Source organism: Ammospiza caudacuta, chromosome Z, assembly GCF_027887145.1.
Source record: "Ammospiza caudacuta isolate bAmmCau1 chromosome Z, bAmmCau1.pri, whole genome shotgun sequence".
NCBI lineage: Eukaryota > Metazoa > Chordata > Aves > Passeriformes > Passerellidae > Ammospiza > Ammospiza caudacuta.
In genome coordinates, this window is record NC_080632.1 from 23119919 (window position 1) to 23147117 (window position 27199).

At 42.9% G+C, this 27199-nt stretch overlaps 1 protein-coding gene across 1 annotated transcript in view; it reads right to left on the reverse strand.

Moving 5' to 3' along the window:
• Positions 1 to 6512: 6512 nt before the first annotated feature.
• The window catches only part of TRABD2A (TraB domain containing 2A), an 81439-nt gene continuing 60752 nt past the window's right edge, over positions 6513 to 27199 (reverse strand). Inside the window, exons 5-7 of the mRNA XM_058824191.1 lie at positions 17352 to 17442; positions 10192 to 10443; positions 6513 to 6708 (exon numbers count right to left, since the gene is read on the reverse strand). Coding sequence (XP_058680174.1) covers positions 6528 to 6708; positions 10192 to 10443; positions 17352 to 17442 — 524 coding nt within the window. The 3' untranslated portion in view covers positions 6513 to 6527. The remainder of the gene's footprint in view (positions 6709 to 10191; positions 10444 to 17351; positions 17443 to 27199) is intronic.

A 27199-nucleotide genomic window follows, 5' to 3' on the forward strand; every position in this document is an offset into this window, starting at 1 on the left:
AGCACCCCTAGGGCCCTTCTTACGAAAAGAGACAGCAAGGCCCAAATAGAGCAAAACTACTAATCTAAAACAGGTAAATGATGCCTGGATGAGCAGGAATCTGATCAAAGTACTCCAATTTCCCACTTTAGTGTTTTAACCACATAACTTTTTTGTTCAAGAGAGAACAAGATGACAAACAGAACAAGACAGAGTACAAAGATAGAAAACAGTGAGGATGTACTGAAGGCTTAGTAACAACTTTGCCACATCCACTTAGAGTGTGCATATTTCCACCCTGGGTAGCACTGCTTCACAGTGAAAAAACAGCCGTGTTAAAAAAAAAATACAACAAAGGAAAAAAACAAAGGAAATTTTAAGAAGGCAGGCAAGAGTTTCCTTTCAAATCACCATTCAGTCAGGACTGGCCGGATATGAACAATGGTGAGAAGAATAAGAAGAAATAACAACCACTTAAAGTGAGGCAGAAATATATTTGTACTGCTGACTGAAATAATTCTGAAATAGGAAGCCCATAGCTATGTACCTAGGCTAGTATTCCTAAAGCCTCAAGCCTGTTTCGTTTTGCATGATGAGTATCAGGTTCTGAGGTACGTGAGCAACATCTAGTGTTAGCTGAGGCATACTGCACATCCGTGAATGGTTGAACATCGGATTATGGACAATCAATGACTATGCAAGAGTTTCCTTGAAAACTCTTGGCCAGGTCAAGAGGATACGTCCTAGAGATCAGACAAGTATTACCACAAAAGGCACACATCATGTGTTTGCTTCCCTTGTCTCAATGTCTGACTGCTGTAAGTGTTCTGTTCGGTTGGTGTCCATTTTAGACTTACTAATAAACACTTTGGACCCTGAGAAAGCAGGTTAAAGGTACAGTACCAATTCAGAAGTGATGTGTTTTAGGCCAACAAGTTTCTAATCCACAGGGTATCCCTGTATTTGCTCCGGGAGTCATCCAGCAGCCATGCTTCCTGCAAGCTATAGATCATTCACAAGCCACAAGTAAGCTAAAAAAAAAAGGATGCTGTCATTTTCTTCCACTGGGCTCAGTGCAAGGTGCTGGTGGCTGCTGCTGCACCATGAGGTCAGACAAGATATTAGATTGAGATGTCATGCTAGCCCTTTTAGCTGCATAACCTACAGTTTTTCTTTCAAAGATAGCAATATAATTAGGCTTCTTGGGTTTAGCAACATAGAGCTGGTTTCAGCAAAGGAAGCTTTAATATGAGTTTGATACTCTTTTTGCCCTGGCCTGTACTATTCTCAACTCAAATCCAAGTTGCCAACAATAAAAATCTCTTGTCTTTTTGTCATCCTACTGGGAAATATCTTGTGCTATAGGCATATGAAGGTAAGAGCATCTGTCCTTGATTAAGCTTAATCAAGGACCTATTCAGTGCAAAAGGGAAAATAAATGAGAGGGGAAGTGATAAGGAAGAACACTAAAAGACAGACCGGATAAACAACAGGTAAGAGAGATGATGCCAAGGATTAAAAGTTTCTAGTTACTAATTGATGGATGATTGAAAGAAACTCCCAGGCCCAGCTTTGGAGATGGCCACCTTCATAACTAATAAGAAAAGGGGAAAAAAAGAGGATTGTGAGGATTTGAGATGTTCAAGAGGAGAGGTGTAGTGACTAAGAAAGATTTACACAAGAATGTTTAGTGAAAGGGGACAGGGGAGAAACAAGGAAAGGGAGTAGACAGGAAGAGGTACAAAACAGCCTGGTTTGCTGGTCACTACACTTGTCTGAACACACCCTGTGCCTGATCAATAAAGTTGCTCCTATCTTCTTTTTTAAATCTTTCCTTAAATACAGTGGGTGGTGGTCTTGGCAACCAGCCACCATGACAAGAACAGTGGGCATCCTGAAAAACAGCAACTGTGAGGGAGAACAAAGCAGGTGAGGGGCTCAGCTCCAGCAGCTGCACTGACACCTCAAGCCGCAGGCACAGGTGCGTGGCACCATCTGCCATGGGGCACAAGAGGGTCTGTGTCTTCTGCCAAGCCACTGAGTGCAGATGTGGGGGGCAAAGCTCGGGCTGCAGCCGTCAGCAAGCAGAAGGTGCTGGGTCCAAGCAGAGGTACCAAGCAGGCAGAGGAGCAGGGCTGGTACCTGATGGCACCTGTGACTGTATGGGACCCATGAGATGAGCGCGTGAGTTCTGGATCTGTTAACTGTACAAAATGGTGAGTAGGAGCCTTGTGAAGCATGCAAAAGGAGTCAGGGTCCAGGCGGGAGTGGTGGATAGACAGACAGACGGGTGGGCCATGCCAGTACAAGCTGATTGTGTGCAGCAAGGCAGAGGTGCTACAGAGACCTCTAACGTGCTATGGTTTACCACATACAGAACAGACATAAACACCTCCAGTTGTACAGCACACTTACTCTGCATTAAAAAAAAAAAATCAGAACTGATGCATTAAGAAATGCAGTTGGCATATTGCAAACATGAAGAACTTTTAAAAGAAATCTGAGTTTTAATGAAATTAAGGTGCAAGAAATTCCATGTAAAGGCTGAACACATTAGTAGAGAAGGCAGACTAGACAAAGCAGATAAATTCAGTAAAGCACTGGGCATTTGAAGAATATTCAGCTTCTTTTTAGCAGTGGCCACTGAAATTTTGGAAAGGTTTTTTCGTCAATTTTTAGGCTGTAAACCAATCTCTGTACTGTACTTCATCATTGACATCCCAATTTCTAGGCAATTTATTTTGTATTCATTCACAGTGGTACACCTAAACACTTCATGGATTATCAGTTTCCATTCCTGCTGACTAGGTGATGAATTGTTAAGACATTATTTGCCAGCTCTTCTGCAAACTGTTCTACTTGCCTAATTTCCTTTATAGCTAATCAGTCCTTGGGCTCAAAAAAAAAGGCTTTTTCAGAATTCTGAAACCCAACTGCTTTTCCTCAAATATGAGTCTCACCATGGAAAACAACTCCAACATTACATCTTTACCTCCCAAGCAGACAATGGACAAGTATACCCACAATAATGAATAAATAAACAATACAGATAATTCTGCTGAGTGTAGTACTTTTAGTGTGTGTAAGCTTCCACACATCCAGACAATTTAGGCATCAAGCTTGAAAAAACTTGAACAAATTTGAAGAGGCTCTTCTGTCAGCCCAAGATCTTTGGCAAAATACGACTGCAACCTAGGCAATGTTTGGTGATTTCTATTGCAAAGACTATGTATTTTCTTTTATCACTGTTAATATGAACAAACTTCACTAGAGTGACAGTGGCCCCAGGTCACCTTCTAGAGAATAAGTTCCTTTGCCAAGTAGTACTTTGATTACTATGGTCTAGTTCCACGAGTAGAAGTGCAGCCTAACAACACTGCAAAAAGCCCCAGTAGCACTGTGTGGCATTTAAGGAGCTGGCACTCGTGTTGAGGGGAAAGCAGACTGTGTATGTGCACAGGAGCCGGGGTGTGGGATGTCTGTGTAGTGATGAACTTCCCCAGCATGGCTGGGGTGTTTGCACAGCAGCAAAGTGCTTGGAAACATTAAGTCCCCCAGGCAGAGAGAGGGATGCTGTACTTGTGTTGGACATATTTTTGCCTTCCGTTCCAGGGCAGGAGACTGATATTCAAGATTGTTGTTGCTTATAGCATTTCTTCTCCAGCATTTTTAATGGCCTTTGTCCATTTTATCTACTTAAGTGTGAGTTTATATCCTTGAAGCTATACTGGCAAATAATTTTCCAGTTTGCTGCAAAAGTCCAGCACAAAATTTCATGTGCCTTCCACATGTAACTGACACCCAAACCCACCATTGGAAGGTATCAGAGAACAGTTCTGCTTGCTACCAAGCTCGGGGAAGGGCCAAGTGAGTTTATACAACATTCCACTATGTTAAAACCAGACACCTGAAATCAGGCACCAAATAGCCAGGTGGAAAATCACAATAATATAATGTGTGACTACATGCAGCTGCATATCTGCTGCAATGCAACTTGAAAAGACAGTGTCCTATTTATTTTATGTCTAATCTGAACATAATTCAAATATCTGATTATTACCATTTCTTTAGAAAAGGCCACCTCCATACAGAGGATGTCCTCCTAACCAACTTTTCAGCAGCAGTTAAGAGGCCACCAGGAGGAGCTCTGGCTCCAAATCTCCTCTAGCAGAGAGCTGAAAACATGTCTTCACCAACATTTTAGTCTCAGAGCTACCTTAGAGCAAAAAGGTTCTGCTCCATTTTTTCTTGGGACTCCAGAAGCAGTTCCTCCACTGGGTGTCCATGTGTGGAAAGCTGGACTCTGACCTCCTGCTGGTACTACCCAGCTGCAACTGGGGTGGGGGGAGGCAGAGAGGACAACCAGAGGACTGGTCTGGAAGGAAAAGTAGGGACTGGAACCACTAGTTCAGTTCACAGATATCAACCCAAGTCCATAAGACCCTCAAAAACATCTTTATTTGATTACTTTGCAGAAAGAATCCCAGGATGCAGCGTCTGTAGGCACACTATCCATCACAGTTTAAGTACATTTCTATTTCTCTGACAGTCAGGCACTTGGAAACAGGCTACAAAATGAGTTACACCACCAGGACTGAATTATCCAGTGTTACTGCAGGTCTCTGTTATTTCAAAGTATTTTCAAACCATCTTTCCTCATGCCAACCTAAGAAAAACATTGATGGCTGTTTCACTCAACCCAGTTACCCCCATAGAGATGAAGGTCAGGAGCCACTCTGAAGGAGAAAACAAAGAGTAAAGGCAGCCTGGGGCTGTTTTACACAGCAGCCTTGTAATGGAAAAAAGAAATGAAAACTCTGCTTCAACCACTTTCTCCCAGTGCTTGCAGTGCTCTTTCAACCTGTGCCACAGGAATGAGACGAACTCCTAAGGTCCTTTCCAAAACAAACCAAAGCAAACCAAACCACCCAAACCAAACCATTCTATGATCCCATGTGCCCAGTTTGTCAGGCCTGCAGTGCATTTTTGTAAGTAACCTACACTTCATACAATCTGCTCCTTTCAGATCACATTCAGGTCAAGGAAAACAAGCTCCAGGCCTGTCCAGGCGTATGACCAGTGAAAGATCAACCAGAGGGAGAGAGAAGGGAGCCTGGCTGCTATGAAAGCCAAGGAAGACAGAATGCATTCAGGCGCTCAAAGTCTTGCAGTATTACGTGTGAGAAGGAATTCACAATGATGTGGTGCTGTCTTCTACTCTAGCCCAGACACATTTAATTCCCCACAATGCTGTTGCTCACTGTGACACTTAGCCTCTCCTTTCTGTTTTCCTCAGCAAACAGAAGCTGTGTTCAGGCTCAGCCCTTCTGGAAATGGACTGAAATTTTGAGATCAAGAGATGAAAAGCCTGTTAGGAAAGCTGGAACCTTTGTTGTTCCTCCTCTGATGTTCTATAGAAAGCTATGAAAAAGATCTACTTTTTCCAATCAATGGAAAAAGCAGTGAAGTAGGTGTAAAGGCATAGGGAAAGGAAACCTGAAGGTTTTTGTCTTACTGGGACAGATGATTACTATCTTTTCCAGTTACTAAGCTCCACACAGTGGCTCTAAGTTCACCCATGGGTGAAACTTCAGAGATCTTCCCAGGCAATGAAACCCTGCTAAGAGATAGGGGTGAAATATTGCTCACAAATTAAGTGTGATCACAAGAGAATGTCCTGTACAAATTGAGAAAATTCATCACCACTTCCAAGCTTCTTTACATTCAACAGTCAACAACACATCTACTTCACACAGACAGCAAAGGACTTAATTTGGAAAGTAATGAACTTAGTAGAAAACTTGAAAGGATTTTCTAGAATTAAGTCTTAATTGTGCAAATCACCTCTTGAGAACCTATTTTGGGAGACTCCAACATTATGATTTCTGAAGTTCCCACAGAATTGTTTTTTTCTTAAATGTACATTAGTTTGCACTTATGAGACTTGCCCAGCCACTAGAGGTTCAGGGGACCCATCTTAAATAGCACCAAACAGACAGCAGACATGTTCTGTTCAGAAGTGTTCACTGTTTTATTCTACTGTAGGTGTTGCCATGAACCTTTATATGTAATCTGGAGCCCTAACAAGCAAGAATTAAAAGCATTACCAGTAGAGACATAAAATACCAACTCTCTTTCCCAGCTGTGCTCATATGATCAAAATATTCTGTTCTAATAAACTAGTCAGTGGTGTGTAAATCTTTTTACAAGGCACTGAAGGTGAAAAATATGTACTTTCGTTGGGCTCAAACAGCTAAACAACAGCTATGATATAGCGGCATTATAATCTCCCCAAAGTATTATGGGATAACATGAAATAATTCTTCTGCAAGAGAAGGATAAATAACACTTTCATTAAAATATCTTCTCCTCTATTGGGAAGGTCAAACCAGTTAACAGAGTTAATGATCTGGACTCAAGAAAAGGAGGCAGTTTAAGAACACCCCAAAGAATAGGTGTCCCACTCATAGTCTTCTATTTCTTTTTTGCATAAACTTCTTTTTTTGATTTTTAAGGCAAGAGTCTTGCAGCTTGGATCCTCCTGTGTCTCAATGAAGCATTATCTTACACAAAGTCAAAGTCAGCAGTGGAAGGCAGAGGGAATGGGGAATCTGGTGAGCGCTGCTGGCGTCTGCGCGAGCGCGGCTGGGCCGCCCGTGGCCCCGGGGCTGGGGCTCGACCGTGATGTAGCCATTGATGATGCGGATCCGCGGAGGAGAATCAGTAGCACTGCAAGGCAAGAGAAGAACATCAGTCCTGACCCAGCCCACAGCTGCCCAACAGCCACCGAGCAGGAGGTGTTCAGCCTCTGTGACCCCCTGTCAGTTTTCTGGGTCCATCCGAATGGTCTCTTGTACAAGTTACACACTGACCAAAAGTCTGTGCCTCCTAAATGGCAGAGTGCTGTTTTGTCCCTTCCTCACACATGTGGACAGCTCCCACACCAGCCCACAAGGATGAGGTGCTACCCAGCCAAACTGTGAGGTAGACATGAGGGGGAACAGTGAAGAGACTGAGGAGGGTGATGACAGCACCAAAATACTGGCCCTGTCTCAAGTCTACCCAGCCTGCTCATCGGTCCCATACAGCCAGTCAGGTGGGTAAGTTGACCATATCCCTAACCTCTGTCAGCTAAGCAGAAAATAGATAAGAACAAAATAAGTGTTGTTGCAGAGGAGTGTCACTGCTGGGGCACTTGTTGAGCACAGCTGGAGTGAGGCACCTGTTTTCTGAGTACATCTTCCTCAGCCATGCTCCATGCACCACACTTCATAGGCGACCACCTTGTTCCTGTACTGTATGATCACTTCCACAGAGAGAGATCATACAGTACAGGAATTACAAAAAGATTTACATTACATACTTCAAGCAGAGAAGAATGGCTTCCAGAAACACATCCTAGATCACCACATTTCAGAGTATCTCCCAGTGGTAGAGAGTACTCTGACATCGTGATGAACAAGAACTGAATTAGAGCATACATAAGCTGAACTCCCATAGTGGTAATACATGATGGAGGAGAGAAATATGTATGCTCCAGGCTGCTAAGGCCAACAGAATCTGATCTGGGGGAGATCACACACCACAGCAGGCCAGGAGTCAGAAGGGTCAGACACTACACAGGTTGTAGTTCTCTTTGGCAATGGACTGAAAGCAATGCTTGACACCACAGCTGTGCGACTCACATACCCCCCAGGACTGCAGGGTGCTGTGTAGAACCTGAAGATAAATCTGGACAAAACTAAAAGCAAGTCCACATGGCAAATACAAACCCAAGTAATTTCTTCTGCAGCCAATCCCCAGGTGCTGTGCACCATTCTTATTTCAGTCCACTAAGCAAAAATGCTTTGGGAAATTAAAGGCAATTACTATCCTTTTTAAAAACACTCTACTCTTCCTTACTCAAAGATCTGAACAATGGCCAGAGAGAAGCCAGCTGGCAGCACATCAAGGAAATACAGCCAGCAGCTGATGCATACAGGGGCACGAACCAAGGCCATTCTGACAAGCGCACTGCAACACTACTAAATCACTTGAGCTGCACCTTTCACATTTTCAGGCTCACAGGAGGAATCATAGAATTATGTAGGTTGGAAATAACCTTTAAGGTCATCAAGCCCATCTGTAAACCTGAAAGCTGTGAATGGCCCATTTGTAAATAAACCCAGCAACTTTACTGGTGTCTGCACACCCTGAGCAATGTTTGGAGCGAGGGCTGAGACTCCCAGGCAGACAGGCCCTGGAGCCCAGGGGTGCTGGATTTCCCTGGGAAGGGATGATCAGCCCAGCCCGGCAGCGGCACGGGCGCTGTGGCAAAGCCCAGCAGACAGCCAGGGCTTTACAGGGGCCCAGTGCACGGGTGGGGCTCCTGCCTGAGGGACAGCTGCCTTCCCTCCCTCGGCACATGGGCACAGCAATCTCCCAGGCATCCTTTGTCTTTCTCAGCATTGCCATGCAACATCTCCATCTCCAGATGTTTAAGCTCCTCTCTGCTGCTAAGGAGTCACCCCTACAAGGCGTTTGTCATCTAGCACCAGGGTAAGCTTCTAGCACAGAGGACATCTTAAATAGTAGAGGAAGAAAGGAAACATAAAAAGAAGAAAAGAAAAGCAGCTTTTCCTGCTCCCATACTTATGCAAAAGTTTCCTAGACTGCCATCATTTGTTTTGCTTTTGCCTCACTACTGCCTGGCAGTACTTCAAATCTATGCAGCCCTAACATGCCTTCAATTTGGTCACAGTAGCACATCTTCTCATTTTCCCTCTTCTTCTAAAGGCTTGATACTGCAAGGGCACAGGTGTCTTAGAGTCACTGCCCTCTGACTTCCTGAGCTTTGTGGGAGCAACTGCATGTGAAACACTGAACATGGCACTGTGGAGGCACAGTGGGAGATTAAGACAGACATTTGTTAGCATTTTGACTAAACAGACTATCAACATAAACTCCAAAAATCCATTCACAATCAGCTAGTATAAACTACATTAACAGAAAGTAAATAGTACACTAAGAGACAAAATCAAGTGTGATCAGTATAGGATTTGTTATATTGGTGAATCTTGGACTGTGTGTAGGTCTGTCAGAGGACATGTTACATGAGCATTTGTCTCCCAAATAGCTAATATTAAGGCTGAAGGAAGGAGCAAAGAAGGGAATGTGGTCTAAAAGATCTGACAATGGCTGAATGCCTCAAAGAGAACAGCTGCTGCAGCCACTTGTGGCCAGCCTGAGCCATGTATCACTCATAGCAGTGGTACAATTAGGATACAGAGACATGAAAGGAAAAGCATGGAAAGGAGAACTCTGCTATACTGAATAATGTGGGGAGCAGGAAGAAGTATTCTTCAGAGGGGAAAAATCCCCAATAATGTACAGGCTTCATTTCAAGAACTGTCAGACTTTTTCCATTACCCCCACCTGTCTGGTTGTTTATGGTATCACAAAAATTTAATGCCTTCAAGCTGAGTATGGCAGAGATACAAACACATAAAGTACAAAAGAAAGCATATTCGGGCATGTGTGTTATCTAACAGGAGGGAAACATTAAGGTATACATTCAGCCATAGGCCTTATTATAGGTAATGAGAGAAATTGGCCTTTTTTGTTTTTCTGTGGATTGCTGTAGTTCTGGTAAGTAAGCTTTTCTGGATGAAAAGTAAGGGATATGTGTGCACATCTGCCCCACAACACACTCATTTTTTATATAAATTCTGCCATGCATTAGGCTGTCATGCTTTTTCAGACTGAAATAATACAGAAACTGAAAATACTGCATGAATATTGCCCAAGTACAAGGAGAACATATGTCAGGAATGATAATTTCCTCATATGCAGCAGCTTTTGTTTAATGGTCCAAGGCTTTGATCTGTACCATCTACCACCGGACCCAGCCTTCCATGAAAGAGAGGACTGCCATTTGCTCACAATCCCTCAAGCCCAAATGGAGAATGATCTAGACAAGACTTCCACTTGTTTTATGCCTAGTTTTCCACAAATCTAGCTATGCAAAGAAAAGAAAAGAAAGCTTTTGTTTTTGCCACTAAACGCACAAGAAACATCATGCAAATGCTTCAGAAAGAATCACAGCAGTGGAGAAGGTCAGATCCTGTCCACAGGACATATCTACCCCTGCAGAAGTTTGAGGGTCTGTATGAAACCATCTAAGGTAAAGTCCAGTTTGACAAGCCATCCTCCCCCTCCCCAGCCATTAGATACCTTTCTTCAAGGCGAACCCAGAGGTCGTTAAATTGTCGCAGTTTTTGCTTCTTCTGCTGCTTTTTCTTCTTCTTTTTGTACTTCCTGTCTACTTTCATGAGCACATCAATTCTGTCAGGGAAGAGCAGGTGAGGCAGGAACTCTCCCTCCTCCTCTTCCTCCTCCTTCTGGGGGTGTAGTGGGAGCTCATGGGACATGACATAGGGACTGTGTGATGATGAAAAGGCTAACAAGGTTTTGGGAGATTTTTGGCTGGAAGAAAGAGAGAACACATATAGCATTTAAAAGGGCTTTGAGGCAAAATCCTGTATCAAGGCACATACATACAAAATAGATGTTTCTGCCTGGATGCTCATGTCTCTGCTGTGTATTCCTGCTCTCTCTTCCTTAAGCCAATATTGATTTTATCATCAAAATAGTACTCTTTAGCAAAAATAAAAAAACCTTTGGAAAAGAGGCAGTCTGTGTCAGAGGAAAGAATGCAGTCTGGATAAGGGCGGAATAACTCTTGGTAATAAGCTTGCACATCTAGAGACAAATCCCTTTTAAGTCAGAGTCAAACCACACTCCTCTAATCTGGTTTGCTGCAGAACACAGACCAGATTATTTCTTTCAACATTCCTGCCCAGAACAAACTAACTTGGGAGACAAAGGGAAGGGCAAACAACACAACTAAAGCACACCAGCTGATGAAACCAGGTCTGGATCAGCACCTCTCACTGGTGGAGAAGGTAAGAAACAAGCTAGCTCACAGACCATGACCATGGCGACAGAAACACATCTTGAAAATTACCGCCTTTGAAGGGAAAGGCTTAGCATACCATTAACGTAACATGGCTGCATGCTGGACCCAGAGAAGGCTGAGGTTCTCAATGACCACTATGTGACAGTGCTCAATGGCAAGTGTTCCAGCCAAGCTGCGCAAGTCTGGAAAGGCAAATGAAGGCCCTAAGCACAATGTAGGAGAGAATCAGGTTTGAGACCATCTAAAGAGCCTGAATGTGCACAAGTGAGTGGGGCCTGATGAGATTCATCTGTGGGTTCTAAGGAAGCTGGCAGATAAGTTGCTAAGCTACTACTAAATACTTTCTGAAAACTTGTGGCACTCAGGTAAAATTCCCAACACCTAGGAAAAGGGAAAAATAACCCTCATTTTTGAAAAGGAGAAACTAAAAGTCTCACCTCTTGTGTGAGGCCAGATCATGGAGCAGATTCTCCTGAAGACTAAAACAAACATGGAAAACAAAGAGGTGATTGGAAGCAGCCAACATGGCTTTACCAAGGGCAAACAATGCCTGTTAAGTTTGATTATCTTCTCTGATGGGGCAGCAGCACTGATGGACATGGCAGAGCAACTGCCATTGTCTGCCTGGACATAGGCAAAGTGTTTGACTGTCTGATATGATATCCTTGTCTTCAAACTAGATAGACACAGATTTGATGGATGGATTGCTTGGTGGATAAAGAACTGGCCAGAAGGCCGCACACAAACAATTGTGGTCAACAGGTCCTTGTCCACATGGAAACCAGTGATGAGGGGTCTCCCTCCGGGGTCAGTCCTGGCACCACTGCTGTTCAAGATCAGCGCATGGACAGTGGGATCAAGGGCACCCTCAGCAAGTCTGGCATCAGCACCAAGATCTATGGAGCAGCTAACACACTTGGCAGGCAGCAATGCCATCCAGAGGGGCCTGGACAGGCTGGAGAGGTGTGTCTGTGCAAACCCCATGAAGTCCAACAAGGCAAAGTGCAGGGTCCTGTCCCTGGGTTGTGGCAATCCCAGACACAGCCACATGTTGAGTGGAGATTGAAAGCAGCGCTGAGGAGAACTTGGGGGTGATGACTGAAGAAAACTTTAACATGACCCAGCCATGAGCACTCACAGCCCAGGAAGGCAATGGGACCCTGGGCTGCATCCAGAGCAGCGTGGGCAGCAGGGGAGGGAGGGGATTCTGCCCCTCTGCTCTGGTGAGACCCCACTCAGAACCCTGCATCCAGCTCTGGGGTCCTCAGCATAAGAAGGTCATGGAACTGCTGGATCAAGTCCAGAGGAGGCCACAACATTGATAAGAGGACTGGAGCACCTCCCTGTGAAGACAGACTGAAGAAGTTGGGCCTGTTCATCCTGGAGAAGAGAAGGCTGTATGGAGACCTCGCAATTTCCCAGTATCTTGAAGGGTCCTACTGGGAAGCAGGAAAGGGACTCTGTCAGGAATTGTAGTGACAGGAGTAACAGACACTTCTGTCTGTTACTGAAGAAGGGATGCATTTAGGACAGGTATTGGGAAGAAATTCTTTACTATGAGGGTGGTGAAATACTGGAAGAGGTTGCCCAGGGAGCTTGTGGTGTCCCAACCCTGGCATTTTCCAAAGCCAGATTGCATAAGATCTTGCAAGCTGGTCTAGTGGGAAGTGTCCCTGCCCATGGCAGGGGGATTAGGACTAGATGATCTTTGAAGTCCTTTCCAATCCCTTAACATTCTATGATTCTATGATTAAGGAATCCTTTGGGCCATCTAGTCTGCATCAACTGAAAGCAGATTAATTTTGGCATCACCAAGTTCACTCTCTTCTCATTTTCTTTTTGACGAAGGCAGATAGTACAAAGCAGTGGATTCACAGCCTTTACAAAAGATCACATCAGAGAACATGTCTGACACATAAGAGACCAGAGCTCAGCACACAGTTGTGATACTGGCTTCTAGGGCTGAATGCAAAAGGGTGTAATGTTGTTCTGCCACCCAGATAAAGCACACCAAGGAGCATGAAATGGTGGTCTTAGTGGGTTTTATGGACAAGTATGGAGGTCTACATAAAGAAATTGCATCTCCCTCATAAACAGAGCTGAGCTTTGCACACATTTATAGGACGTAATGATGGAGTGGGAGTCAGACCTTAACCTCCCAGCTGCCCAGATCCTGCATTAGGCTGGTAGCATTATTGGGAATTTCAAAGGAGCTCCAGTGAGATATGTACTGAGACTTTGGGCATGTACAAACTGTCCTATACAAGACAAATCTTGGAAACCCCAAGCAGAGCTCCCAGAAAAAGCTCTCAGGGCTATGACTACTCAGCTTCCTGCAAAGATGATAAATTGAAAAAAAAAAAAACAATCAGCTTCACTATGATTACTGAAGCTGTTTCTCTATTTTTAGAGCAAGCAACATCTCATCTATATTCTAAGGCAGGCAGTCTGCAGTATCCTATTCATTCATGGCTTTGCTGGGCCATATTTCTCATTGTTTGGAACAAATTTCCCTCGTTACTTGTTTATGAGCATCTTGGACAAAACCACAAACTCAAACCACTCTGTGGGTACACAGAACCTAACAGGAATATCTGACTGATCTTCATGGCTACTTCATAAAGAGAAGAAATGCAATAGTCTTTTGTAACAAAAGTGCAGACTGGCTTGGGCTGAAATTCAGGAAAGTAACAGGAAACCACAGACCACCGAGCAGAAAGCTGCCTTTAATCAATGAAACTTCCCTAGAACTGTGTTCCTTTTTCAGCTTCCAATGACATGAAAAGGAGGTGGTCTGGAAGGAGGCATATTTCAGCATGGGTACACTTTTAAAGCTAGCCCATCACTGTATGCACACTTATTTGACAGCAAATACAGGGTAGCTCCTGGAGAAGGGGAAATAAAGTTGTGGACTAGAACATTGAGAGAGTACATGGAAAACAAAGATAATTTGTCCTATTTGCTGCAAGGAAAATCAGAGTGATCACGTTTTTTGAGAGAGTCTGCCGCAGAATGGACCCTAGCTATCAATCTCATTCAAAATCATTGCAGTGTCACACATTGTCACTGCCTCTGGACTGTCATCACCCTTCAGCTCTCCTCCTTAGCTGCTTCACATCATCCACTCTTTAAACAGATTAAATCAGGTTGCTAGAGAGAGCTAATGAGAGTTCATCCACCTTGCAGAGTGATGAACTCTCGTTAGCTCTCTCCAGCAAACTGATTTAATCTGTTTCAAGATCTTCTGCCCACGAGTCCCTTTTCCACCATTTCTCTTCACTGTTTTGTTCCTTAACTAAGTCATAGAGCGGGTAGGACCCCACCCCTGTGGATTAGAATGCCATGCTGCCTGCAGCCTTTCCTTTTGAGCCCATGGCCACACCATGCTGTAGCTCAGCACTGCTACAAGTAGAAGATGACCTGCATACTGCATGGCCAGACATTTATTCTGATAGATGCAACCTCAGACACGTCCATATTCCAAACCTCCTTTCCAACACTTCCTGCAGGCAATTCTTCTAGAGACCACTGGAAAAGGAACAGATTCAAAAGCCCATCCTTCTTCCCCCCAGGCCAATTTCCCATCACAGCAGCTAAGGGAGAGTCAGCAAGAACCTTAATTATGGCTGTGACTGTGCTGAATATTTTACAATATATTATTATATTCTAAAATCAGGAACAAGAGTTAAAGACCAAAGTGAGTCAGAAGGAGCTTGACTAAACTTGTGGTACTATTTAGAAACTGTTCTTTGCAATACTGCCTGCTTGGGGCACCTCTTTTGCCTCCCCTGCCTGGGAGAGACCAGGGAGAAGGAACCTTTCTGTCTCCATCTAGGGACATCCACCCCATTTGCTCTGCAGATGGAAAGTACACCTCAGGCAGTCCTCCCTACTACAGGAAAATGAGCATGACTATCCTGCATCCTTATTGGTTCCTACACACAGATATCTACAACATATCTCACAAGGAACTTTTTGTTTAGCCAGAGCACAGGAAGCAGCAGACTGTGCTGCTACAGCGAAACATCATGTTGCAGGGAAAGCAGATGACTGCAGCCTTCGCCCTCCTTGTATTTGAGGATATCTCAACTAATATACCTACTGAGTCTGACACCAGGGCAGTCATTTAAACTCTCTGTCTCAGTTCAACCACTTGCCTTTTTACCCTGTCTCAGTGATGAAGAGTGAAATAGTCCACAGGTACTGACTGGACTGCGCGCAGCACGACACAGGACAACAGGTGGATACAGCTTTACATTTACGTGAGCAGCGCTGGGTTTACTGTCTAGGCTGCTCTGCTATTTGCCCCTAGAACAAGCCCGGGATAGCAATTAAGTGAAATCTTCCTTCCAAGCCCTAGAACTCCGACAAACTCTTGCCACAGGTCCTTTCCCTCATCTTAAATGCTCTTTTCCTTTGAACCCACATTTTTCTTAAAATGCATTTAATAGTTTTAAATCTGTTTCCAAGTCATCCAGAAATGCTAACAGTGAAGTGCCATCTTGTTACTCAGGTTTAGTATCAAGCCTCCAGGGAAGATGATCTGTCCAATAGTCCTAATAAGAGGTTTAAGATGCAACTGATGCCAAACTGAGGGCTTTCAAAGGCACAAGAGGCTGAAAAATGAACTCCCACTATGTGGTTATGGAACTGGGTGCCCAGCTATTCCAAGTAACCTTGATACCTGCCCTCCTGATAAGTGAAAACCTACCCCTCCTTTATTCAGTTGTCTGCCCTTACATCTTTACAGAGCAGTATCAGATCTTGTTTATCCTCAGGTACCTGTTAAGCTATCTTTCTTTAAGCTTTAAGAAGCTGCTGTAGCTTTTTTAGGAATACGTAATCTAAGAATGACAAAAGCAACATGAAAATATCAGTGCAGGCTGTTTTGGGTTTTTCTTTGTTTGTTTGTTAGCTTTTAATCATCCTTACAAACACTGATTTTCTAGCAAAACTCCAGTGTCACAGAATCATTGTCTTGTGCTTAAGGACAGGTGCTTCTCCTTGTCAGACCACATGCACAATGGCAGAAACAGGGTTAGGGACTGGCATTCATATAATCATGGGCTAAGTCTTGAATCAGTTTTTTTCAGTGCATGTAGAGTTAATGATGTATGTCCATATTAAGAATCATTGCAGAAACATGACCTGCCAGAATTTCAATATCATGTTTTCAGACAACAGCAAAGGCAGTATAAAGAGGAAAATGAAGCAATCAGAGTATGAGAAAAACAACTGTTACTAACTTGCACCACACCTGTAGAGTCCTTGGCACAGACCAAGACCCAACACTGTGCCCTCTGCACAAATCCTATCAAAAGGCAGTAGTCCTGCCTGAGAGTCCCACATCAGAAATGGGGGGAAGGAGGGACAGAGATGCAAACAGGGACACTATGGCCAGCACAGAGGACAAAAGGAAAACAGTATTGTAATTGGGACCAATTTCCAGTTTTCTCCTTTGTGGTTTTTAGCAGTGAAGAGCGAGTATGTCTGACAGCTACATGTTTGGTAAGAGTGTGGAGAAGGGCAAAGCAAAGATTGCAGACCCTAAGCTGGTGGCAAGAATTCCAGGAAGAGGTGAGTCAAAGCACAAGTAATTCTCAGTAGAGAGTGGAGGAGGAGATTATCTGGCATTCTCTAGTTACTGAAACCATGGAGGTGGATAAAAGCATCCAGTGCAAGATAAAAAGAAGCAGGAAGGGTATATCCCAAAGGACAGCTGCAGGATGAACCAGAACAACAAGTACCTTAGCTTAAAAATGCCGAAGAAAAGAGGGGACATGAGAGCAATCAGTCATAGAGACAGCCTGCCAAGACTCTGGGCAATCAGATTCCAGACTGGGAGAGAGTAAACAGAAATAATAAAAAATAGCAGTATAAAAGAAGGGCATTATTAAAAGGCAGGGGAGTCAAACATATAAAAGAGAGGAAAGAGAAACCTGGGAGTCTGTATGATACAAGACAGCATCAAGATCTGATGAACCAAGCATGCATATTCTGTGGCTGTTCATTTAAGATTTAAAAACTTACAAGGGTAGAAATTTTATTAACAAGAACAATAAAAAACAAACAAAAAAAATACAACCCCCCCCCAAAAAAAAACCCACAAAAAAACCTCAAACCCACAAAAAACCCACAAAAAAACCAACAACAACAAACCAACAAACCAAAGAGCACCAACCCCAACAACAAAACCCCAAAACCAAACAAAACAAACAAACAAAACAGCCTCACCAAAACAAAACCAAATAAAATCCCCTTTCCAAACTAGCTCATGGAAGAGAAAAGCAAACTGCTTGGAAGGAGAGAAAAAGCCTAGCCCCCTCTTAGTTATAATTCCAGCTACCATTCCTACTTCATAATTGTTTACAAACTCCCACCAATGGCTGCTCAGCTAGGTAAAAGCATGCATTACTTGTTGATGGCTTGTCCAGCTGGAGTGTGTTCTACTTCATACCCTTCTCTCCTCAAAACATCAATCACTGTGTTGTTGCCCATGAAATGACCTGTAGTTAAAAGAAAAATGACATCAGAACTCACCAACCACATGGAATGAGGGAGAAAACAACAAAGTCCTTCCTCATCACAGGAGGTGTGCCACACTCAAGGCAGGCAGGGCTTTATCACTCCCCATCAACATGCACCAGAAACAGAGGATCTCTAATTAGTGATTGCTGAACTTTCCCAAGGTCACTCCAATTTCTACATTCTGCCTTTCCAAAATGCAGATGTGATTGCAATTACTCTGGTCCCACAGGTTGTTGCATAATGGGCTGCCCAGGGAGGTGGTGGAGTCACCATCCCTGGAAGTGTTTAAGGAAAGAGTGAATGCGTCACTTAGAGCCATGGTCTAGTTGGCATGGTGGTGGTTGGTCAAAGGTTGGATTTTATCATCTCAGACGTCTTTTTCAACCTAACTGACTCTGTGATTATCAGGCCATTGTGGATTACTTGAGGGAATAAGAGATGAGGTTGGGACAACCCTGTTCAAGAGCAGCAGTGAGTCTACTACTGATGGTGATGCAAAGAAGGTCAGAATCCTGCCAACACTCTCCACTCTGAAAGCCAATGACTTAGACCATCAAATGGACCAACTTCTTCATTATATGCCACTGGGGCCAGAAACTTGACCTCAGCCATACTGATGAAAGGACTCAGTTTTAGAAGGACTTAGATAGTTCTGCCCTCATTCTGTGATTTACATCTCTACTCCATTTTCAGACAGCTGTCATGGCTGGTAAGATTGTATTTTGGCATCATAGTGAATAAATGACTACTCAAAGACTGCAGGAGCTTTCCTGACTGTATGCTCTGCTCACAGAATAGCTTCCACCATCACTCTAATCTGTCATCAGGCCAGGCTGCTGAGAAGCAGAAGAAAGAGAGAACAAAGACAGAACAAAGACAGAACAAAGGCCTTGCACATGCCCTCATAGATCCAGATTTCATAAAACATTTCTTCATTTAACAGCCTACATAAATTAAAATTGGCCTTTAGCAAATTACTAATTGGAGTGATTCCTTGCTTCTGTAGATGTACACAGTGCTAAAACTGATGGGTAACTCTAGAAGAACTGTTTTCTGATAATACTGTTCTTTAATTCTGATAATACTGAATTTATGAACCATCTGTTCATAAATTCATGGCAATAGAACCAACAGAATTATTCTAGTAGCCAGGGAAAGCAAGAAGTTATAAAGAGAATTCTAATAGAGCTGAGACTATCAGGTTACTAAACATAAGGGATTAATGACTTTTCATTCCAAAAGGGGTTGAATGAACTGGAGTACTAAAATACCAGTTTGTCATGCCACAACAGCAAACTGCTTTTAATGTACCAGCTGAAGGCATGAGTTGGATGGTACCATTTGAGCACAAGATGAGCTTTCCCCCAGAGCCTAAAAGCATAAACCAATCTAGCTCAAATGAAACCTTTTAACTGAACACTGCAATGCACACCCATTGGGTACCATATTTTCTCACACAGTAAATGGATTTTGCCCCACCTCCTCAGATTAAATTTTGTCTTCAGAAGGAGCAAAGCTTATGTACTATTATGTTGACCTAACCTAGTACTGATGGTATCTGTTGCTTCAGGATGGCTCAGCTCCAGGTACAGCAAAGCAAGAATTCCACCATGTCAGCAAAAAAGACCAGGTGCAGCAGCGAACAGGAATGACAGCAATGAAATATTGTAATTGAGTAAAATTAGCTACTGTAAAACAAACATTAGGTATATAAGATGCCAGACCTAGCTTCTGTCTCTCACCTTCAACACAGAGGAGAGGTATGTGCAAAGGGAAGGGGAGAGGGATTCACTCCTCCTTCCCTACCTCTACACAGCAGATGAAGGGGTGTTTCCAAAGGGTGATGCATTCCTTTCAAATGACAGGCAGGTTGGTCAACTTGGACTTGTAGAGAAGTGCCCCTCAACTGACAAGGATAGGGGCAGTGTATATTCCAAGTTCAGATGAGGCATTCACCTCATGCAGGCAACAATGCATGAGCCAAATCTCATCTTCAGAAGTGAAAAGCAGGGCCAAGTCTCTGAACTCATATTTTCCTAATCCAAATCTTTCAGAAGAAAAGGGACAAGACATAAAGATAAGCAATCTATGGGGCAATGTATGGTCTTAAAATAATTTTCCTTGAGGCAGTTTAAGAGCTTACAGTTACATGGATTTCATGTGTGAGTGAGCTACTGAATAGCTGCTCATGCCACACCATTAAACATTCTACTCCTCCATCAATCTTCAGTCATCCTTGCTCAGAGCAGTGATTTAGACTGGAATGTAGGAAATCACTGTAGCACATGGATGAATCCCATTTCAATAAGTCGACTTGCTTGAGTGATTTTCTATAGCTGGGCTCTTTATTTTAAATTTAATTTAATGCAGTGATAATAATGTATTTTTTATCACAGTTATCTGTACATACTTCCACGGAGTGCCTTTGCCCACTGTTGCCAAGGCAATGAACTGCGTCTGCATGTGAGAGAAAAATGATGAGCTAATATTGTGCAAAAGAGAACAGACCAGTTGAATAAATGTGTGTGAAAGAGATGCACACAAATACAAACAGGCATGGGATATTAGATTTTTCACAAGACATGATTAATCAGGAGCCACTTAGGATAGGAACATAAAGGGTTGGCTGATGCAGTATTCACTATCCAAAAGGTGGGCCATTCACTTTTCATGAGACAGAGCTTGTTTGTGGCCCAGAGGATCTACAGGTTCAACTGAGTGAGATGCAAGATTTGAAAAGCAGCAGAAGGGTGAGGGTTTGAGGTACAGGACTCTATCAGGAGCCTCTCTAGGGTCAGAACTTTTGACTCATTACTGGGGACCATCACAAAAAGCACTCAGTGGTGTATGAGAGATCAGATTGTCAAAAACAGCAGTAAGAAACACAAGAGTCACTCCCCAAGGTTTAAGATGAAGCAGCTATTGCTGCAAGGGAGACTTAGATGGTAAGTCATGTGACAGGGTGCAGGCTTCTTTCACCTGTTTTCTATTTTAGCCTAACACACTTGAATGCTCCCCAAAAGAAAGGCCCTGGGCTCTGTCCTATCAGAAAGCTTGCTCTTTTCTTTCTGTACGTAGCCCTGCATTATCCTCACACCACTAGGTGAAGAGATGCCTCCAAGAGGTCAATTTACTCTGGCAGGGGGTGGGGAGTCATGAATCTTTATTCTTCGGTGTTCAAGCTCAAAGAGAAACTGAGAAGCTGTTGTGTGGACCAGCTCAGCCATGCGCTCTACTGGAGAGTAAATAAGACCCAGGCCTTTAATCTGCACTTAAAGGAGGTGGCATGCAGGGACCCCAACAGGCAATATGCTCAAAGAACAATGCAGTTGGACCAATGTGCACTTGCAGACTTGACCAGGCATTGTGTGCTTCTGACCTTCCTCAACAGCCATACCCAATCCTGCAGAGCACAGGCTCCTCCTGCCCTGAAACCTGTCTCCTGCTTGCAGCTTTTACTGTCAGCGCTTGCAGAGCTGCTTCTGTAACCGTGACAGTTTGGGGGTAAGTTTTATCTAGATGACTGGGTTTCAGCAGAGATTGTTGAACCCAAATTTGAGCCATTGTGAGTCTCAAATATTTCTGTGTCTAGCAAAAGGAGTTAGGAAATACTGCAAGACAAAGTTTCTGTTTCTGTTAATAAATTTTAATTTTTCACCAAAACCAAGCCTGTAAGACTAATGAAAACTATACTACTCTCTGAATTTCAATAAAATTGACTATTCCAAGCAGACAAATAAAGTTCTTTGACCTCTTAGAGTTGTGTAAAAGGAAACCCCCACATATACACAATTCTGTGTTTTCTTTAGTAGAAAGATGGCACTTCCCATCCGCCCCAAAAGCATGTCAAGACCTCACCATTTACAAACATCCCAAGACAATGAATCACTGGACATAGATGTAAAGACACCAAACTCTTTGTTAGGAAACCTGATCTTGACTGCTGACTTCCAAGATGTTGTGGGAGCAACTAAAGCACAGAATTATAGCACTGCAATCACAAAACAGCACAAATTAGTCCAGCCACTGGGGACATCATAAAGCTGGAAGTTTATTTGGACTACAAGCACACGAATAGACTTTTGGGGCCAGAGACTCTATGCATCACTGAAACAAATACTTTCAAGAAAGTTTCAGAGGTATGGATCTTCCAATTATTTAGAAACTTCCTGGAAATGCTTATGGTAATTATCATCTGCATTAATTCTTCATAACTTTGCCTTTAACATAAACACAGACTTCTTAAGTACACACTGGGATGCAGAACTTGGGAGTAATTTCAACCCAGCTAGTACAATTATGGAAGAAAAAAGCTATACAAAGTATTTTTTATGATCCAAAGCAAAGGAAGGAAATCAGGTGATGTGATCAATTAAATTACAAATCAGTTTCCTTCATACATATGCTTTCTGCACACACTTTTCAAGAGGAAGACACTCTTTTCAAGCATGAGTATGATACACCCAGGTGTAGCAAGCTCACACTTATCACTTCTCCCAGAATCAGGAGGAGGAAATTTTGCACAGTTGCATTAGATAATCCAAGCAACATATGGAAAACAGAGCCACCAGATAAGTGGCTGGAATTCCAAATCTGTCATTTAATGTATCAAATGCAAAACATGTAATACTAAATCCAGTAAATTCTTTCTTCTCACAGTATTTCCAAGTCCCGAAAAGCCCAGGTACCAGAACAGAAACCAAAGGACAAAGAGCTTGGTATTCTCACAAATACTGCAGGGAGAAGGAAATGACAAAGATTGAAAGGGATGAGGTGGCACCAGTGATGCTGTAAGTCAACTTAAAGAATCCCTGAATTCACATTAGGTGTAGCAGTATAAGGATGTTGCATTAAAACACTTCTGCAGGCTTGCAGGTCAAATCTCATACAAACAACCCTCCCATGGCTTCCAGTGTTTTTCAGACTGCACACCTCCAAACAAAATTCTTACTTTGATTACCTACAAGATGAAATATTAATGAAATACTACTCCATAAACTTCGAACCAAGGTTTTATCCTTTTAAGGCCATGATAAGTGTTTGTCCACAAAACCATGATTTTGTGGAAATCTTTTATTACTACAAAGTCTTAGTGGACCATACTTCACTACTCTTGAACGAAACAGGAAAATCTGGTGGGTACAATTGCGGAACAGTGGTGTCTCTGGGCTCAAGAAAGTACATTCCCTAGACATGGAAGGGCTTAAATCAAGCGCCTCAAACTTAAATTCACTCAGGAGGAAAAAATATAATCTTCCATTTCTTCAAAAGTGATGTGGTTTGCTAATCAACTCACCTACGTAACTTCTCAAAGTAGTAGATGTTGTGCAAGTGGCCTTGTACAACATGGCAAATACCATGGAAAAGAAGCATGTAGAGTTACAATTTGAATGAACCAAAATGAAGGCATTTTTCTTGAGAAAGATAAGAAGATATTAATCTACCTGTTTCTGTTGAAAATTAGGCCTCTTAAATGTAAGACGTGAGTATTTTTTACCTCAGGGATTCCCATTTTTACCCTTAGGCAAGTCAAACACCCTAACAATCCCCAAAACATAGTGAGAAAAAGCTTTTTCACCAATTATGAGACTGAATTTTTGGCTAAATTAACAGAGAAGAAAAGTTTACATGCCCATATTGCTTGTTTTGTAAAAAAAAAATAGTTAAGAGAAACAGTTTATATGCAGGCAGCCTTAGCTAGTGGGTATCCATTTACTGAGAGTTTTCCTTAGGTTATGAGACAAGAAGACCCTTACAGAGGTGCTATGCTAGCAGCCAGCGCTATGTTACCAGTAAGAGAAGGAATTACCAGTGTAATACCTGAGCTACACTAGTCACACGCACCTCTGCCACTGAACCTGCTCCCATTACACACCGCTCCTTCCTTTCCTGCAAAAAAGTTATCAAGGACCTGAAATTCCCCTAGCTCAAAACACACATTACATGATGAAAGTTTTCCCACCTTAGTTGCCCAGTAAAGGCAGCAATGGGCAAACCCAGCACTGATAAGAAGATTGTCAGTATCTGAGCAGAAACAGCACAGTATTTTGGCCAGGCTGATTTTGACAGCTGTTCTAATATATTAGAACAGAGGTTACTGCCTCTAATGGAGAAATGCAAAGCTTTCTTCATTTCGGTGTCAGAGATGTCAGGCGTAGTGCCCTTCATGTGAACCCTGCGGCGCTGGATGTGGGTCCTGCCTCCACACAACATTATCTTTCCCCTTCAGGGGTTGTTGTTCTAATAAACCCTGTCATTAGCATTCTGAAGACTCAAAGAGCCTGCTAAGGAAAACAGTCTCAAAGCTGCTTGTTGTTGTATCTGGCATTCTCAGATTACAGAGGTACAGGCACACCTTCAGGCACTCAGCCTTTCCTCCCATCCAAGGAAGTTAAAATGCTGCTGCATTCCAGAGACAGAAGCATGCAGGCAATCAGCAAGCCCTTTGAGCCCCGGGAGAAGTGAGGTGGCCCCACAGGACTCATTTAATCTGTTTTTAAAATCTATTTTATCATTTCATTGTCTTCCTGCTCCTCCCACCAGCTTTATTTTACCTCTTCCAGGTTCCACAAATATTCACCCTCTTACAGACTTTTCATGAACTTACTCATTAAACATTTCAAATCTTTAACATAAGGCATAGGTAAATCTACATTCCCTGTGGAGCCCATTTCTCCAATTCCAAATATACTGATGGCAGCTTCAAATTTTCCATGGTGGATTCTGAATTTCCACCAAATTTCAAAGTGATATCTCATTTCCCTGAGCAATGTTGTATTCCCATGGGAAGTTTTTGTTTGGTTTTGTTTTATGTGTATAAACACCCATAGAAGTTGGACAGACACATCCTGGACTTTTACATCATTGACTGCTTTTTACACTCACTGTTGACAGATCCTTTCTCCCATCTTTTTTTACCCAGAGACAAAAAATCTTGGTCTTCCTGCATAATTTCACATCTAAAGATTCCAGATGGAACAGAAAATGTCAAGAAGTAAGACTGAACAGCTCTACACAGAAACAGCACCACCTAACACATCACTCAGATTCAGCACACTTGCCCCTGGAATTTTTGTTTTGTTTTGGTTTTTTTGTTGTTGTTGTGGGGGGTTTTTTTGCGTTTTGTTTTGTTGGTTTTTTTGGGGTTTTTTTGTTCTTTTTTTCTTGTTGTTGTTACTGTTTTTGTTTCTTTGTTTGTTGTTTTGTTGTTTGGTTTTTTTTTCTTTTTATGACATAAGGATTGATGGAAAAGGGTTTAGACATGCCTATGTGGCACCTAAGGCTGACACAAAACTGACCTCTCCCATCACAAGGATTGCCTCAAAACCTGGAGAAGCTGAAGGAAGCCATTTGGTGGACTACAGCAGACTGGGATAACCGTTGGTGGTAACACATTCTGTCTGGAAAAAAAACCAGTCAGTCCCTGGAGATTTGACTCCATACAGTGACTAATGCCAAATAAACACATTTGTTATTTCCTTTAGAAATTAGAAGAAATGGTAGCTGAAGATATCAATATCCTTTTTTTATTTGTGTTAATGGTGGCTTACCAACATCCAATATACTTTAAAGCCTCAGAATGATGTTTTTTTCAGGAGCAAGGAAAAATAACTCTAAGAGAAAAAGGAATTTTCCAGTGTTCTCAAGATTAAGAGGACCAGCTTCTGTGGTTGTTAAATCAGCCAGCTTCTCTCACTGAAGTCAGTAATTTCTTCCATAGGGATATAAGGAATCTTAGATCCCTCTGTACTTCTTATTCATGAACTGACACTTTGGAGTTTCTCAACCATTCAAAGAGGCAGGAGAGACTAGAGGGAATTTAAAATTGGCTCCTAGAAACCTGGCTTCAGCAGAGGTCTTGTCTGTCAAAATAAAGTCAAGATCTCAAGCCATTAAGTATGCTTCCTCCTACAAAATAAAAACCCCAACACTTTTTTTTTTCTGTCTTATTCTTCAGCTCCTCCAAGAGAAACCATAAGTAAGCTAAATGAATAAAATGGAATAAAATTACCATGCTGAAGAAAAATCCATCCAGATTTGAATCTGGTTAAAAACATCAAGGGGAACATGGAATGCCTCTACTGGCACGTCAGCAGTAAACTGTAGACTAGATAAATAAAATCTAAGCACCGAAGGGGCAGAAGACCTGATGACAAAGAATGTGGAAAAGGCCAAGTACTAAATGTCTCTGTTACTTTATTTAGTGGTCAAACCTACCTTCAGGAATTTCAGGTTCCCATGACTGGGGTGAAAGTCTAGAGCAAAGAAGGTTCACTAGGGGTGGAGAAGGATCAGGTTATGGAATATTCAAATAGACCAGCCCCTATAGGATACAAGTCCCTGTAGGATACATCCAGAGAAACTCTGTTAGCTTGCTCAATGTCACTAGAGGCCACTCTCAATTACCTTCAAAAGGTCATGGCAAGTGGGGAAGATCCCTGAGGACTCAAAGAAAGCAAGGGTAACTCTTGTCTTCAAGAAGCACAGGAAGAAGGATCTGGGGAATTAAAAACTGCTCAGCAACACCTCTGCTCCTGCAGGAGGTGGTGGGGCAGATCAGCCTGCAAATTATTTCCAAATGTGTCAGCAATAAGCACATGGTTGGGAGGGGTCAGTATGGATTTATGATGAGAGAAAACTCAGTTCATAAAGTTCAGCAAATCAAGTTCTGCACCTGGGCAGGAATAGCTTCAGGCACCATGACAGGCTGAGCACCAGCTGGCTGAAGACTAGTTTGGCAGAAAAGGATGTGGTGTCTTGGTGGTCATCAAGCAGGACTTAAGACAGCAAGGTGTCCTTGTGGCAAAGGCAGCCAATGGCCCCCTGGGCTGTGTGAGGGGAAGTGCTGCCAGCAGATGAGGAGGGTGATCCTTTCCTGCTCCTCAGCCCTGGTAACACACAGCTGGGTCCATCCAGTGTCTAGATGGATGCTTCCCAGTACAAAAGAGATGAGGACATACTGGAGAGAGTGCTGCTAAGGGCCACAAAGTTAATGAAACAATTAGAACATAATTGTGTGTAATTCTAGGAGAGACTGAGACTATTCTGTCTGGACAAGAGAAGGCTGGGGGTCCATAACTTATGCATAAATACCTCATAGGAGGTTGCAAAACAGAGCAGAACTTTTTCCAGTAGTAATGTTCCATGAAAGGACAAGAGGCAATGGACAAAAAGTGATATTCAGGAAGTCCGACTTACACGTAAGAAAAAGCATCTTCAGTGCTTAAACACTAGAAGAGATTACTCAGAGAGATTCTGGAATGTTCATCCTTACCCATACTCCAGTCCTAGGAAAACTGTATGCTCTATATGATCCTGCTCAGAGCACAGGGATGAATCAGACAATTTCCAGAGCTCTCTGCCAGTATCAACTATCCCTTAACTCTGGGAAGGTTTAGCCAGCATGCAGCACCCTTGTAAAACTTGGACAAGTGGTAAAACTCTCCACAGTACAGCAGGACAATGCAGTTCTCACGTTGTCAGTGTTCCCTTCCTAGATAAACCAGAAACCTGCGGCATTACCTGGCTGGCATTACATGGAATCACACGTGCCATCACTCACATTCGCTTAGCATCCAGAGCCTGAACATGCCGCTCCAGAATGCAGTGAAATTAGAAATGCATTGGGAAGGAAGACTGCAGGTGAAAGATTATAGCTGGCTTGCTTGAAGAATTTGCTTCACAAGTTCTACCACTGGCAAAAGGGAGTAGGCCTGGCTTGTAACCCTGGTGCTG